The sequence below is a fragment of the Geospiza fortis genome, unplaced genomic scaffold (assembly GCF_000277835.1).
Source record: "Geospiza fortis unplaced genomic scaffold, GeoFor_1.0 scaffold27, whole genome shotgun sequence".
NCBI lineage: Eukaryota > Metazoa > Chordata > Aves > Passeriformes > Thraupidae > Geospiza > Geospiza fortis.
In genome coordinates this window covers 5,016,504-5,031,083 of record NW_005054329.1, presented here as the reverse complement: position 1 = coordinate 5,031,083, position 14,580 = coordinate 5,016,504, and the positions used below count along the sequence as shown (strand labels likewise).

The 14,580-nt window shown below is 41.2% G+C and overlaps 1 protein-coding gene across 1 annotated transcript in view; it reads right to left on the bottom strand.

Annotated features, from left to right (window-relative positions):
• The window catches only part of FNBP1 (formin binding protein 1), a 65,535-nt gene that overhangs the window by 37,294 nt on the left and 13,661 nt on the right, over positions 1–14,580 (bottom strand). The window contains exons 5-6 of the mRNA XM_031057302.1: positions 2,693–2,755; positions 1,773–1,877 (exon numbers count right to left, since the gene is read on the bottom strand). Of these exons, the coding sequence (XP_030913162.1) occupies positions 1,773–1,877; positions 2,693–2,755 (168 nt within the window). The remainder of the gene's footprint in view (positions 1–1,772; positions 1,878–2,692; positions 2,756–14,580) is intronic.

Here is a 14,580-nt window from a genome sequence, read left to right as displayed (position 1 = left end):
AAGAGAACCAGAGAAGGAAATTGCTTCCCAGAATTTACCCAACACTCTTAGACTGATATATCACCAACATACCACCTTTTACTCTGACCAGAAAAGGGCAGCCTTGCAAAGGGATGTAGAAATAAGGAGTTTCAGTCCTCCATTTCAAACAGTAAGCCATGTCTTTGTATCCCTTTGACATGACCTCAGCTTTGGAAAAAAAAAATATCTAGGGCAAGCCCTAATTTTATCTATGAAAGAAGTATTCTAAAATCACTTTATACAGATAAAGCAGAGATGATCCCTCTCTGTTAGAAAAATCCACATGTGGTGCTACATCTTTAACAATCTGTACATGCATTCATCTGTCAAGTGCCCTGGCAAATCCAGAAGGCAACAAAGGATCAAATCTACATGGTGAATTTGCAACTAATAGCCAAGCAAATTACAAGACCATAGAGGTATTTTGTCCTTTGATATGCAATAGCACTTGGGGGAAATTTTCTGGGCTTGTTTATGATTTACTGTCCTCATTTCCAAGACCATCCTTGATGCTCTGTGCCACACAATGTCCTGATGCTCAGCACACCAGAAACACGAGATCCCACAGATGTAAAGGGAAATTTATATTTCATATCTTCACAGGACTGCAGTAACTTAGAATAGAATGAAGCAGACCTCTTGAGAAGCAAAACCTACATTTTACAAGGAGACCTCAGACTAGAAAGATTTCTTACCTATAATTCACTTTCCTTTCCTGTCCCTGCAACAAAACATTTGGCATATTTTAAGCTTCAGCTTTTACTTTTTCCTTTCTCTGTTGGTTGCCTTTTCTATCTTTTTTTTTTCCTTCAAGAAATAAACATTTTCAAATGTTCTGGCTATTTTGTGCTTCTCTGACTCAAACTCAAGGTGGACAAAACCGTCCTTACACATTGTAATGTGATGTTTCTGATCTACATTAGTGGATCTTCAGAGCAAATGTGTAACTCCAAAAACAGAAGCTATTTAAAACATTTTCTTCCTCTTCGTTGCTTCCTTAAGTTAGAGGTATTGGACTTGAACCAGTAAAATTTAAACTTTAAGCATCCTTTCACACATCCAATTTTGAATCAAACTAAAGAGAGAAAGTATTTCCAGACAGATGTGCTGAAACAGGACTGGATGTTTAAAATTAAGCCTTAGTTCAAAAGCTTCACTGAGTGGGGATCATTGTAAAAAAGCCACAAATGATTCTGCAACCAGCCAGCAACTGAGAAATGAAAATAAAAGCCTTGTGCCATCTGTGACAAGCATGGATTCCAGGATCCTGCATCACATGGAAAGCTGTCCTGTCTAAACATACAGCTATGAAAAACAATTCTGGTAATACCTCATTGCATCCAATGACATTGGGAAATCTTTGAAGTGCTGCTGCAAGGGGAGGAAGTTTGGTTCTACCTGGATCACAAAGGGAATGAAAATGTGTGGAAACTGCAAGCAGCCCTCAGGGAGCCCTCACAAGCCTGGCTGACACAGAACCTGGAGTGTTAGTCAAAACTGAGCTTGCATAAACTCCTTTAGAGCCATATCAGCTGTTAAACTGAGATACCACCCACTAAAAAAACCTGACTGTTATCTGTTTAGAGTTTTTATATAAATAAAGGTGTCTGCAGAGATCTCCCAGGTTTTAATTAACCAGCAGACTGACTCAAGTAAGGCATTAAGCCTCAGAGGGTTTATCCTAGCAGGAGGATTGAGGAAATAAACCTATCACATCCATGTTTACAAACAGACTCCACCCTCCAGCTCACCTTTTCAACATCTGCTTTTGTCACATTGATGTCAGCATCCATTTTCTCAAAATACTGCTGTGCTCGATCAGCTTCTTTGCAATCACGTTCAAACCGCCTTTTGCTCTGACAAGAAAAACCAGAAACCTTCATTATGGGAAGAAAAAGAGCCCAAAATCTGCCTAAAATTCATGCCTGCCACTAAAACAATCTGTTGTAACAACTGAAGGATTTTAGGGCTCTCTTGTTTACACTGGAATACATTTCCATATTTATGAACTTCAAAACAGGGAGTTACCAGAGGCACAGTTTTGGTTCCATTATCCAGGCTGTTCATGTTTCAGTATTTTTCCCTTTTAGTATCACTTCCACTCTTGTAGATGGAATCATTCTCTTCCAACACTTAACCCCTTCATTTTTGTAAATGAATGAGGGAGTAACTAAGATTTACAAATTTGCAAGTAGGACTTTTGGTTATTGACAACCCTTTCGCTATCCTTTCCTGTACTTACAGCCTCACTCTTCATTCATCACATGAATGACAATTCCAATGTATATTTACTTTTGGGAAGCAGCACCTGGCCCAAGAGATGTTCCTGTTCAATTTATTCACACATTATGAAGCTGTTCAACTTGCAGAGGAATATCTGAACAGGACCCTTAGGGACTCTGCAGTTTCAGCAATGCTTAGCACACTTTTCAAGTCATACCAAATGAAATGCTGCCTGTGATAGACAAAGAGCCCACAGAAGCCAAATGTTCTGTTAAAACAGACTTTTTCAGGACTGTGAGTGTATTTAAGACAGCAGAGTTTTAAAAATCCCATTTCTACAACTTTTATCCATATACCTTTATTTTTCTAAATAAAATATTTGGAACCATCTCTTTGAAAACAATATATAAATGACTTAAGTGTCACATCTGAGGAATTTGCCACTTACTGCTTCAAGTTGTTTCCAGCAAGTTTCAATGTGTTGTTGTGCCTTTCTGCCATCATGGAAGTGCTGTTTAGAAAAAGAAAAAAGAAAACATTTTGAACAACAAAAGCACAAACAGTCAAGTATGCTCAAGAAAAAGCCCAACCAGAAATCATTCTGACAGCTGTGTTCTGCAAGGCTGGTGAATTGAGCAGGTGTGTGATGACTATCTAATGTCTCAGCAGGCTGCAGATGGATATTTGCATCAATTATAGTGGTTAGTTCGACTAAAGCTAATTAATCCCTTTAGCAATTCTACCTTGTATTGTTCACTGTATCTCATAATTATTGGTTTCCCATATCATGGGATCTGAAGCACTTTTATCTGATGAGTATTTCTTCGGTGACAGACTGAACACTGGCTCTAAATTAAAATTTCTCTCTACATGAATTTACCAAGATGCACTTGATTGGCACATTCTAACAACTGATGTTTGTCCTGATTTTCATTCAGACTCAACAAAAAACCCTCTTCTTCCTAGTTACTAGCTGTGTGTCAAAGCCAGCTGCTCCTGCCTCTCAAGAGCTTTTTGGTGCCATGGGTCCCTCCAGAATCCCTCCTCTCCCACACACTGGGGGTGAGTTTGTGCTCACAAAGTGAGATGTAACACAAGTTTTAAATGGAGATGTCAGCTAAACAAGGAACTCCTCTTCTGATGTGCTTTTTGGAACAAGAATCTTAATTGCAGTTGGTTTAAGTAACAGTTCTTAGCCCTTACACAATGTTCTTTATCAAAGAATCTAATCTGTATTAGAGTTTATCCCTCTGTAGAATCACAGAACGGTTTGGGGGGGAAGGGACCTCAAAGAACACTTTGTTCCAACCCCCTGCCACGGCAGGGACACCCTGCACTGTCCCAGGGTGCTCCAAGGCCTGTCCAACCTGGCCTTGGGCACTTCCAGGGATGGGACAGCCACAGCTGCTCTGGGCAAGCTGTTCCTCCATATGCCTGGCTTTCCCTCAAGATAAGCAATTCATTCCAGATCATTCTATAAATCAGTGACCCAGCTCTGGGCAGGAATGTGAATGCAGACCCAGCTGACTGCTACAACAGGTTATTCCCCTCCACACACCACCCTGTAAAATAAATAATGAAGTAAAATAAAACAGGAAGAGAGAGGCCTTTCTTTTGTATTATTTACTGGCAATTAGTTTTACTCAAATACAGGAATGGTGTCATAAAGTAAACTTGAAAAATAAAGGCCAGATATCGCCCGATAATCCCACTAGAATTCATGTGCTCTCATGCCCAAGTGCAATCAGAGTTTACATAAATCTTAAGGAATGTGATACCTATGGTTTGTTGGGTTAAAAAAAGCTCACACTCCAGATCATTAACCTGCTACAAAATGCCACAGTTAGAAAAATCTGCCTGCAAGCACTTTACAATTGGCAGCTCCTTGGTTCCCTGCATCTTCCACTACAACAACTGGTATTTTCCTGTGTCAGGGGAACGAGGGGCATTTCAGAGCTGCCATTCTGGCTCCATCAGACATGACAGCAAAAAGCCCCAAAACTGCAATTCTCTATCATGCTATGTCCAACAGGCTCATTTAGCTTTAGAAATCACAGTAATGTTCAACATGTCTGCAAGAACAGAACAGCACCTGGACTACCCTGGGTGCTCTGGATGCTATCTGTATTCCCAAACACTGTGGGCTAAGGAGGGATGCTCACCTAGAACTGAGCACAGGGACATTCTACAGCTGTATGTGCCTGGATGGTTCTTATCTCCACAGGAAAATTCTTAAAGCAGGCAAGAGAGGCCCAGTGGCAGAAATGTTTTCCATCCTGGCTCGTGCCATGCTCAGCTCTGGCTCTGCTCCTGCCCTCTGAGGAGGAAGCACGTGTGGCCCCTGGGCCATGGAGGGGGAGCAGTGACAGCCTGGCACTGCTGGGACAGCAGGGACCTTCTCCAAACACTGCCTCACCACACTGTGACATTAAAAAACCCCTGACATCACTGTGGAACTGCTGGGTGGCAGGGAAAGGTTCCAAGTTGATTTCAGTTCCCTTTGTAGATCCCCAAGTCCTTTCAACTCCGTGTGTGACAGATGCTGCCTCTTCCCTGCCAGGGGCTCCTCGTTTCAGCCTTTTGTCATTAGAGTTTAGGAAAACAGTCCCAAAGAGCAACAAAAACAGTCCCAAGGAACAACTGTAATTTAACACTACATTTTTCAACATTTTGCTAATGAGCATGAAATTCATGGAAGCCTTAACAGTGAAGCTGGAAGGAAAATGACTCTGATGGATTCATGTTGCCTTCTCTGCTTCCATCAGCCCCCCCCCTTTCTGTGCTCCCCACTTTGCTGGGGTAGGATGGACCTGATTTGGGAGCTGCTGGACTCTGTGAAACCCAATACTGTCAATGACCCATAAACCTCAGGAAAACAACATGCCAGGTTTGTTTAACAGGAAACAATTGCAGAGAGAAGCTGAAGGATGAACTTGGAAACAAAAGCCCATCAGATAACAGGACGTGTATTTTTAAACCATTGTAGTTGAATAATGTCATTTTAACAAGCCATCCCTGTTACTTCCAAATTTGCCCTCTCTGTAAAACAAGCTGCACAAGCTTCTGGAAGTACATACAAGAAGCAGTGAGACTGCATCCAGTTCAGATTTTGCTGCATTTTGATACTTTTTTTTTTTTTAAGAAAATCTTCTGCACAATTGGAACGCTGAGATGTAAAATGAGCATTGTTGAAGATTATTAAATAGTGAAATATTAAATAGTGATAAATATGGGTGCATCACATCTTGAAGAGTTCAGGGAAATACTGCTTGTATATATCCTTGTTGTGAGCTAAAGCACTTCTGGTTTTGCAAATCGTTGCCCTCCAATGGTAATTCCTGCCTTTCAAAAATTCATTTTTAAATACAGCAATGAAGTGGGACCTTAGAACTATCTATATTTCTTCACTGGCCGAGTTTTATGAGTAAGAAAAGTCAAGGCTCTATGGTCAAGTGATCTGCCTAAAGTCATACAGGAAGCCTCCAGTTTCCTCAAACCATGCACTATCTTCAACTTCTGCAAACTCATTTCCTTTACAATCCTCTTAAACAGCAAATGTCCTCTACCTTCACCTCCTCCCCCCTCCAAAACCCCAGCAAAAATAACTCCAAGCTCAACTATTCCTTGATAAGGTTTCAAGATACAAGTTCTAATTTAAATAAATTTCTTTGAACAAATTAAATAATTGGTTGTTCTACACCTGAACATTTAGCAAATGGAAACATGACAAATGGCAAACTACCACTCTTAGTCACAGGCATTTCAGCAGCACACAATGATGAATTTAAAGTAACTCATACAATATTGCTTTTCTCCCCTCCAAACTGAATGTCCAAATTAATGGCCCCAATCAGGCTCTTTAAAAAAATCAGAATTTTCAATTAATAAATCACGCCTCAAGTGTGTGAGACATTAGCAGCAGTGTTGGTGGCTCACATGCCATGATTTCCTCCAGACTTTTCACCCATATCCACAGAATTCTAAAAACACATTAGAAACACAGTAAAGCGAAAAGTTTGGGGTGATTAGTGTCCATTAAGCCAACCTCCCCTAAATCACCTTCAAGTCTGTATTTTCCAGTCTTTGGTTGGCAAACACTGTGCCAACTTTAAGATTTCCCTGAGTAATATTTTATTGAACTATTAAACCAACTAAATGGCCTAAAACACAGCAGCACTGCCCAAACTCAAACCATCCATGACCACAACTGTCCTTTTTCCCTGTGTTAAAGCCCATCATGTCCCAGGGGGCCCTGAACAATCCACAATGGCCACGTTTTAACTGGACAACTCCATCCATTCCAGCTCTCAGGATTAACACAATAATGCAGGTTTTAGGTGATCTCAGGAGACTTCACAGATCAGTTTGGAAAAGATCTCCAAGACTGAGCTCAACTCATGACCAACCATCATCAACTTTTGGAAAATATCACCAAGTTTGAGCTCAAGTCATGACTAACCATTATCATTTCAACCAGACCTGAGTGCCATTTGCAGTCTCTCCTTGAACACTTTCAAGGATGGTGACTCCACCACCTCCCCTGGAGAGCCCAATCCAACCCTATCCACAAAGAAATTCTTCCTGGAATTCCAAAATTCAGTTGTTAAGACTTGAGATACTTTTATCAGAGTATTAAGTCGCTCATGTGAGGACTGTGGATTAACCTAACTTTTAAAAAGCTTTTGTTATATTCAAAAAGCTCGCAGCTCAAGGAATGAGCTTTTCCCTTTGCAAATGCAGCCACGGGGATCGGTGTGCTCTCTTCATTAGGATGCTGCCTGAGTCTGGAACAGCTGGGGAGCAACCCTGGCTGCTGTGCAATCAAAGACAAACCTCTCATTGACTTTTGTTGGGCTCAGATTTCACCCGTGTTGATCAAAACCCCGGGAGCAGTGAGCGAGGGTCCCACAATGCAGAGCCTGTTCCTGCCAGCACTGCCACAATTAGGAGCAGCAGGATATTTTTGCAAAACTTCCTTGGTATGCACGAGGGTTTACACAGCCCCAGAGCTCACCCAGCAGACAACAACAGCTTGTTAGAAGATGCATCTTATCTTTTTTTTTTCCCCCTGACCTTTTGAGAGAAGCAGGAGAAAAGATGTTGCTAAAAGCATCTAATGAAGGACAACACATTCCAGCGCTTTTGCTGAGGAGTTCCTGGGCAATTTTAAATTAAATAATTGCCTGGAACATGTAAATTCCCAGCATGACAACAGAGTTGCTTAGGCTCTGTGCAAACTGATCCTGTGAAACCTTTTTAAAAAGGCTGCAAATAACACAGCCTTGTTTTTCTTAAACAGGAGTTGATTAATGGTTAAACTAAAGACTTGTACATCTATAGGATGTTTGTATTAGAAATAATTATAAAAACAGTCTTAATTTATATGCATAGCATATGGTTAGTTTGACAACATCCTTTTCAAGAATTGTCAAAAAACATATCTAAGGCAAGGGTGCTTCATTCTCTTTTCTATTTACATGTGAGATAATAAAACAGACTGGCAAAATAGTTACCTTTGGCTTCTGTAACAAGTACTCCCAGCTCACACTGATAATAAATAAAAATACAGTACCTCATCCTCCAATTCAAACTCTTATCTCCATTTTTGTTACAAGTGATTTCTAAAATAATGGCTAGTGATTAAAGCACACCAGAGACGGAAATAAGAGAACACTATTTTTTCCTCAATTTTTTCAGCAACATTTGCAAAAAGCCTTGTCAAATGTTTTTCTTTTTCTGGCTGCAAAGACAGGAAACAGTCTCCTCCAAAGAAATCTTTGTTTCCAAAAATAGGAACATGTTCTTGAGGTCTTATCTCTCTCAGTTGTAGTAAGAGGAGCATAATACAGCCCTGTGAATGTTGACATGAAATTCATGATCATTTTAACACATATTCATCAGCTACTTAATATTGGGGCATAACCCTGTTCTCCTTTGCAATATCCATAGGAACATTATTTTTAACATGTATTTATCAACTTGGTCAAGTCTGGGACAAATTATACAAATATCTGTTCAAGGCTGAACTTAATTTCATGGAAGTATCTGCTCCTGGAGTGGTGCATTCCAAAGAAATTCCATTTAATAAGCACTATGGACCAAAGCTTCCCAGGCTTCAAATTCCAGATCAGCTGCACATGACAACCTGAAGTAGCTGCCCCTGTTGTTATTGAGCTGTAACAACAGAACGATGGATGAGATTTGGAGCAACCTGGACCAGTGGAAGGTATCCCTGCCCTGGGCAGGGAGTTGGAATGAGATAATCTTTAAGGTCCCTTCCAAACCAAACCATTCTGTGACTCCCTGGTGGTTGGCACAAACTTGAGACACTGTGGCAGTAATATTCATGGTAACTTGTCCTTTTCATGCTACATATGACAGATAAAGTCCTTATATTGGGAATTGTAACTCAGAACTACTTCTCAGGCACAGAGACAGTCCTGCAGCTTCCAGTACAGCTCCATGGCAGCAGAGCTAAGGATCCTCAGGAGCACTCTGCTGCTCTGGCCAGCTCCTGGAAAGGTCCATCTTGTCCTTAAAAGCTCACCAGTGCCAAGTGCTCCACAAAAGCAAACCTAGGGCTTTTCAAATGGAGATTCATAATTACTACTAAAACTATGGTGTGAAAAGTTGTTTCTGCTTTTATATCCTTCAATGAAATTAGAGGAACAAGCTGCTCTAACTTCTACCTCTTCTCATTCCCAGCATTGTCACCAAGCTCTCCTTTCACTGATCCACAGTTAAAAGGTGCAATTTCAAATAGTCTGTGACATTCCTGTGGAAGACTTGCACTACAAAAACTAGGAGATGTACAAGCTAATGCCTCAATATCCAAGGAAATACTTTTAGCTGTTTCCATAGACCCTTCATGCACACATTCACCTACACGGAAGTACCAAGACCTGCATCAGAAACATAAAATATTAAATGTCAGCAAAAATGCCAGCTGAACGTGCCCACACGTACCACAGGCTTGGATGAACACCATTCTCCACAATTAACATATGCACTACTCATCTGGCTTTATTGTTGCTCTTTCTTTTCAGGCCAATCTCTGTGGCTGTACAGTCAGAACACAAAGAGAAAAATGCATCCATGGCCAATGCTCAACCCCCTCAGCCTCAGGCTTCTCTCAGTCATGCACTGAGCAGGAAATGCTACTGCTCATAGAAGGCATCTCTCATCTCATCCCTCTAAAGGCTCTTGCTGTGCAGAGCAGTATTCAGGCTAATTCACAGAAAATGGAACTACATTTGTTAGTAAACAGATTTTGTTTTCCCAATCTGATTCCTTCATGTCATAAACAGAAGCCAATTTATTTATTTGGGCTATCATTTCATAGTTCAATGTACCCATTCAAAACTGGGAAGAGCAGGATATGAAGTTCAGTGGTCTCACCTTTGAATCCTGCTAAATCCAAAGGTCACATTATACCTTTCAGTTGGGTGGGATATTAGCATTAGTTTCCCACACAAAAATGCTTTGGAAACTTCCATAATAAGCATTTGCTTTTTCCCTTCACAGCACAATTCCATGATAACACACCAATATTCAACACAGCTTCATTGCATTTACTATCCATAATTTGGTGAAAACCAACAAACACTCCATAAGAGCACAGAATTTATTGTGATCTTTCCTAAATAATTTTCTGCATTCTTAATTTTTTTTTAATAATTACCACTTAACACTCTACTGGTACAATTTCACTTAACAAAATACAGCTGAAATACCTCGCAAGAAAGAGAATGAATATTTAGAGTAGGACTGTTGTGCAGTGTATTTATCAAGCACAACAAATTCCCATAAATACCTTTATATTTAGATTAAAATTAAGACCTTCATTCACAGGGCAATGAGCTGGAAGCAAGTTGGTTGCAAAACAAGAGTTGGGGAAAGCTTGGTTTAAATTGCATCAATCTGAAGTTTGGCAAATCACTTCCTTTCTCTGTCACTCTTTTCCTTTCCCCACTCTTCACCTGGCCATTGGTTTGTGACTTCTGGAAGGCAGCAAAGCCTCTCTGTGCCCCTGCAGCACAAAGCACAGCTGTGCTCCAAACACACACAGACCTTGAGGCACATCCCAAATGCAACATGGAAAAATCCATTGTGCTCCTGACAGGGCTGTGTGCTGCCACCCTGCCCCATGCCTGCTCCATGCTGGAGAAATCCTCTGGAAAAACCACAGGACTCTTTGCAGAACAGGGCACTATTCAGAATGAGTGAACGTGACAGAATTCCTCCAATTATTTACTTTTCATCAACACCTGAGAACCTACAAGAAACAGAGAGTCCTCTGAGAGGCACCCCCTGGATGAATGCACACAAGGAGGGTCCACCAGAAAGAACCAGATCTGTTTTGCCCCCATGGTACCCATAAGGATTCATTCATTCCCTGTTCCCCTTCTATCCCCACACAAAATGGAAAGTATTGACATCAGGTAAATTCTCTCCCAACCACAGAATCCCAGTGCTGCACCAGTTCAGGCTGCAGCAAAGCCCTTGGCTTCTACCTGACTTTCATGCTTGATTATATGGAGCCAGACCAGCCCCAAGGGGAGGTGGAGGCAGAGGTGAGAGCAGCAGCAGTAATCAGAGGGATAGTTCATGACTCTCAAATACATTTTTAGCAAAGCTGCCATGAGCAGTGGCTACCCAGAGCAGCTGCTGCCAGAGCAGGCTGTAAGTCAGACCTAGTTTGTGACCAGAGATCTAAATCAGAATGGCCCCAGGAAATAATTCTTGAATTTCTATCCAAATTACAGAATTGGATGGATTCCTCAGCCATAGTTGGATGTATAAATCAACTATGTCCTGTGAAGTGTTAAGGGAAAAAAAATAAGCCAACAAACAGAAAATCTTACACATTTCCAACCTAGAAGTGTATTACATGTCAGTGCTTGTGAAGTAAAGTCCAAACACTCATCTTGATGTGACAGGATCACCTCCTTTTCTTTTGTCAAAGATGGACAAGATTAAGAGCCAATTTTGTAATACTGCAGGTCACAGAATCACAAGGTTGAATTGTGATTCTGTGGTCTCTGAGACAAAGTCATCCAGGTCAAACTTGACACCTTTGAGAGCTACCCCAAAGTAAGGCTTTGGTGACATTGGGGTGACATGAAGCATGACTGCAGAAGCAAGTTCATTCCCTGAACCACTCAGAGGTGATTCCCATCTCATTTGTGTAACTTGATGACATCTTCCAACAGCAATTCAGTCACAGGCATCTAACCTCAACAACCTCAAGGGGAATATGGATGGGACATGCCCTTCACACAACACAGAACTGAAATTTGAGCTTTTAACCAGCTAACAAGGATCCTGAGGAAGAGAATTTCTCCTGAGAGAGCATGGACACAGTAAGATCAAGAGAGTACAAGAAGAAGTTCAAGTGAGGAACTGCACTATAAAGAGTTTCACTTCACTGGGCAGCTGGGAAGGACTGAAACAACAGAAGGAGTTCTCCCTCTCGCTGTGTGAAAAGCAGGCAGGGTGTGTACCTGACTTCAGTGACTCTGAGGGCAAAACAACTCATTTGGTACACTGACAACATTGAGAGCAATCTTATGGAAGAGGAATGTGTAAAATGATAAAAGTCATTGATTTACCTTTGCTCCTAAAGATATTCAAGTTTCATACAAGGAGCCTTTGCCTGATTTTTTGTAACCACTTTCTAAAGGTCAAAAGCCATCATGCAACAAAGCACAGGATCTGAAAAAATGTAAAGGTAACCCAGAACTCTACCAAGCTCTAAATCAGATCAGAGGAAAAAGGAGGTATCTCTCTTTTGAACAACAGCACCAAAGCACTGACCTTGCACATCACCCACTTGTCCAACCTGCACACTTGTCCTGCCTGGTTTTGATCAGTTCCTTCTTTCCTTATTTTCACCACTAGCAACCATCTTTTATAGAAAAAACATGACATAGGCAGCCATCAAGCACACCTTTCAGAGAGCCAAACAAACCCAACATATGTACAATTGGCAAGCCAAATGGATTTTACCCAGCATAAAACCAATGTAAGGCATGATACAGCATCAGTTCTGCACCACTTCCAGGCCAAGGAAAACCCAAGAAGTGATTTATTACTGTGTGACCCCAATCATTTGCTGGTGTAATTCCACTTGAATCAATAGAGCTAAATGAGCATGAAAACAGAGCAGAGCAGGCAGGCACCAGCCCCCACCAGCCACACTCACCGCCCACAACTCCAGCAAACACTCCTGTGCATCAAAGGGGTTTCCTTTGGAAACAGAAGCTGTATTTAGAGATATTTGAAAAAATTCTTTCCTTTGAGTGTGCTGAGGCCCCCAGAGAAGCTGAGGCTGCCCCATCCCTGGAAGTGTTCAAGGCCAGGCTGGCCAGGGGTTGGTACAGGCTGGTCAAGTTATCTCTGCCCATGGCAGGGGGAGAACGGGATGAGCTCTCAGGTCCCTTCCAACCCCATTCTGATTTGCCTGACCACTTTCTGCTGGACTTGAGTTCATCTTTCATACATTTATAGTTATGACACCTCTGTATATCATTTCGATCTTCTAGGTGGGAAAGTAAAACCAAAAGAGTAAAGGTGCTTATCTAGCACAGCCATGCTGAAATCACTGGAAATTTTACCATTTTACAGGTATTTGGACACCTGAATGACTTAATTCAAGACTCAGTGGAGAAGAATGTGGGTCTCCCAACTCCTACACATGGACCCAGCCCCAGGAGTGGCTCATCCAAATGATTCTTTGGATCTGGAGCACAGCAGCTGATGGCAGAACAGTGAGCACAAGAACCCTGCCAACAAAATTTCTGGAAATACCAAGTCATTCATTAATTGATATCATAAAAGGTTTTGCCTAAGCTGCAGCTCTCTGTAATATTTACACAACATCCACCCTCCCCTCCTGCAGATCTCAGCAGGATCAATGCTGTTACAGGATGAAGTGAGAGGCTGCTCATGAAAAATGCCTGAGGGTGGGAACAGTTTCCTTTTCAACACCATTTTCTCGTGAATGAGAAATCTACAGGAACCAGACAAGGATTCCTAATTCCTATAAGCTTGATTTATGTTGCAAGAACAAAACAACTGTGACTGACAAATGTTTTCTGTTAAAGGCCAGTAATTATCAGCAACAGCAGGTAAATACACTCACTTGCTTTTTGCTGTTCCCCTGTTCTTATCACTAAGCCAACATTAAACTAATTTTCCTGTCGTTCACCCATTACTTATATGAGCCATATTTATTAGAAAAGTTTAAAAACAAAACAAAAGGCCAATAGTTACTGCTCAAATTCTTTACAAGAAATATTGCAAGCCCTCTTCCATGGTACTTAGAACATCCAGATATTCCAGTCAACTTATATACCCATGTAATTGAAAAAAACAGGCAAAAAACTAGAGCTGACAGAAAAATGCCACACTAGAATGCTGCTTTTTTTTTCTTTTTTCTCCTTTTTCCACACATCCACACTGGATACAAGGTCACAGAGGGGCTGAGAAAACATTCTCATCACAGCTGTATGTAAAAGATCTTTCCATGCTCTCCCTGAAAGATTATACACCATTCTGCAGATTAAAGTTATGTCTATATATTCTTTTCCTCTGCTGACAGAATTATCATTCTAATGCTATACTTAGAAAAAGGTGGTGATTTCCAGGGCTCTGCTCCCACACAGCACCTCAACACATGCTTAGTGTTTAGTGGGACTATTTATAAATGCATAAGTTCTGCAGGAGTATTTTTGCACTTTCCAAAATAGACCAACAGCTTGGAAATGAAATATAATGCTCTGATGCTCCCTTTGCACTTTGCTTAGTCATTTTATACCTGTTCTGTATTTGTAGTGCTTAGAATCCTCCTCCTATGCTCACACATCCAGGAGATAAAAGGGTTCAAGGCAAGGAAGGAAATCACATCTCAACTATCCATTTTACAGAGCTGGTGATGTGCAAATTAATCAGCTTTGAACATTCACTGCAGCAGCCACATAGGTCCCTGAAGTACCAGCTGCAATACAGCACTAACATAAAGCTATTAATTCTACCATCTTGAAGGACAACAGGTTGAAAACCACATTCCCCATCTTCACCAAACAAGACAAATCCCCTATTTCTTATCAAAATAATTTTTAAAGAGTCCCCTTGGCCAGATCTGGCTGAGAAGCACAAAAAAAGTGAATCAAAATCCAAATAATTCTCTCAATCAGCCTCAGCACTGCAGTTCCTCTGTTTATTTCAGGTTTTACACAGTGCTGCTGGACTCTTCCCCAGGCAAGCTTTTGGCTAACAGAACCTTAAGCACAGATGGGTCTCTGACCTTATTTAGAAGGGATTCTCCTGCAGGCA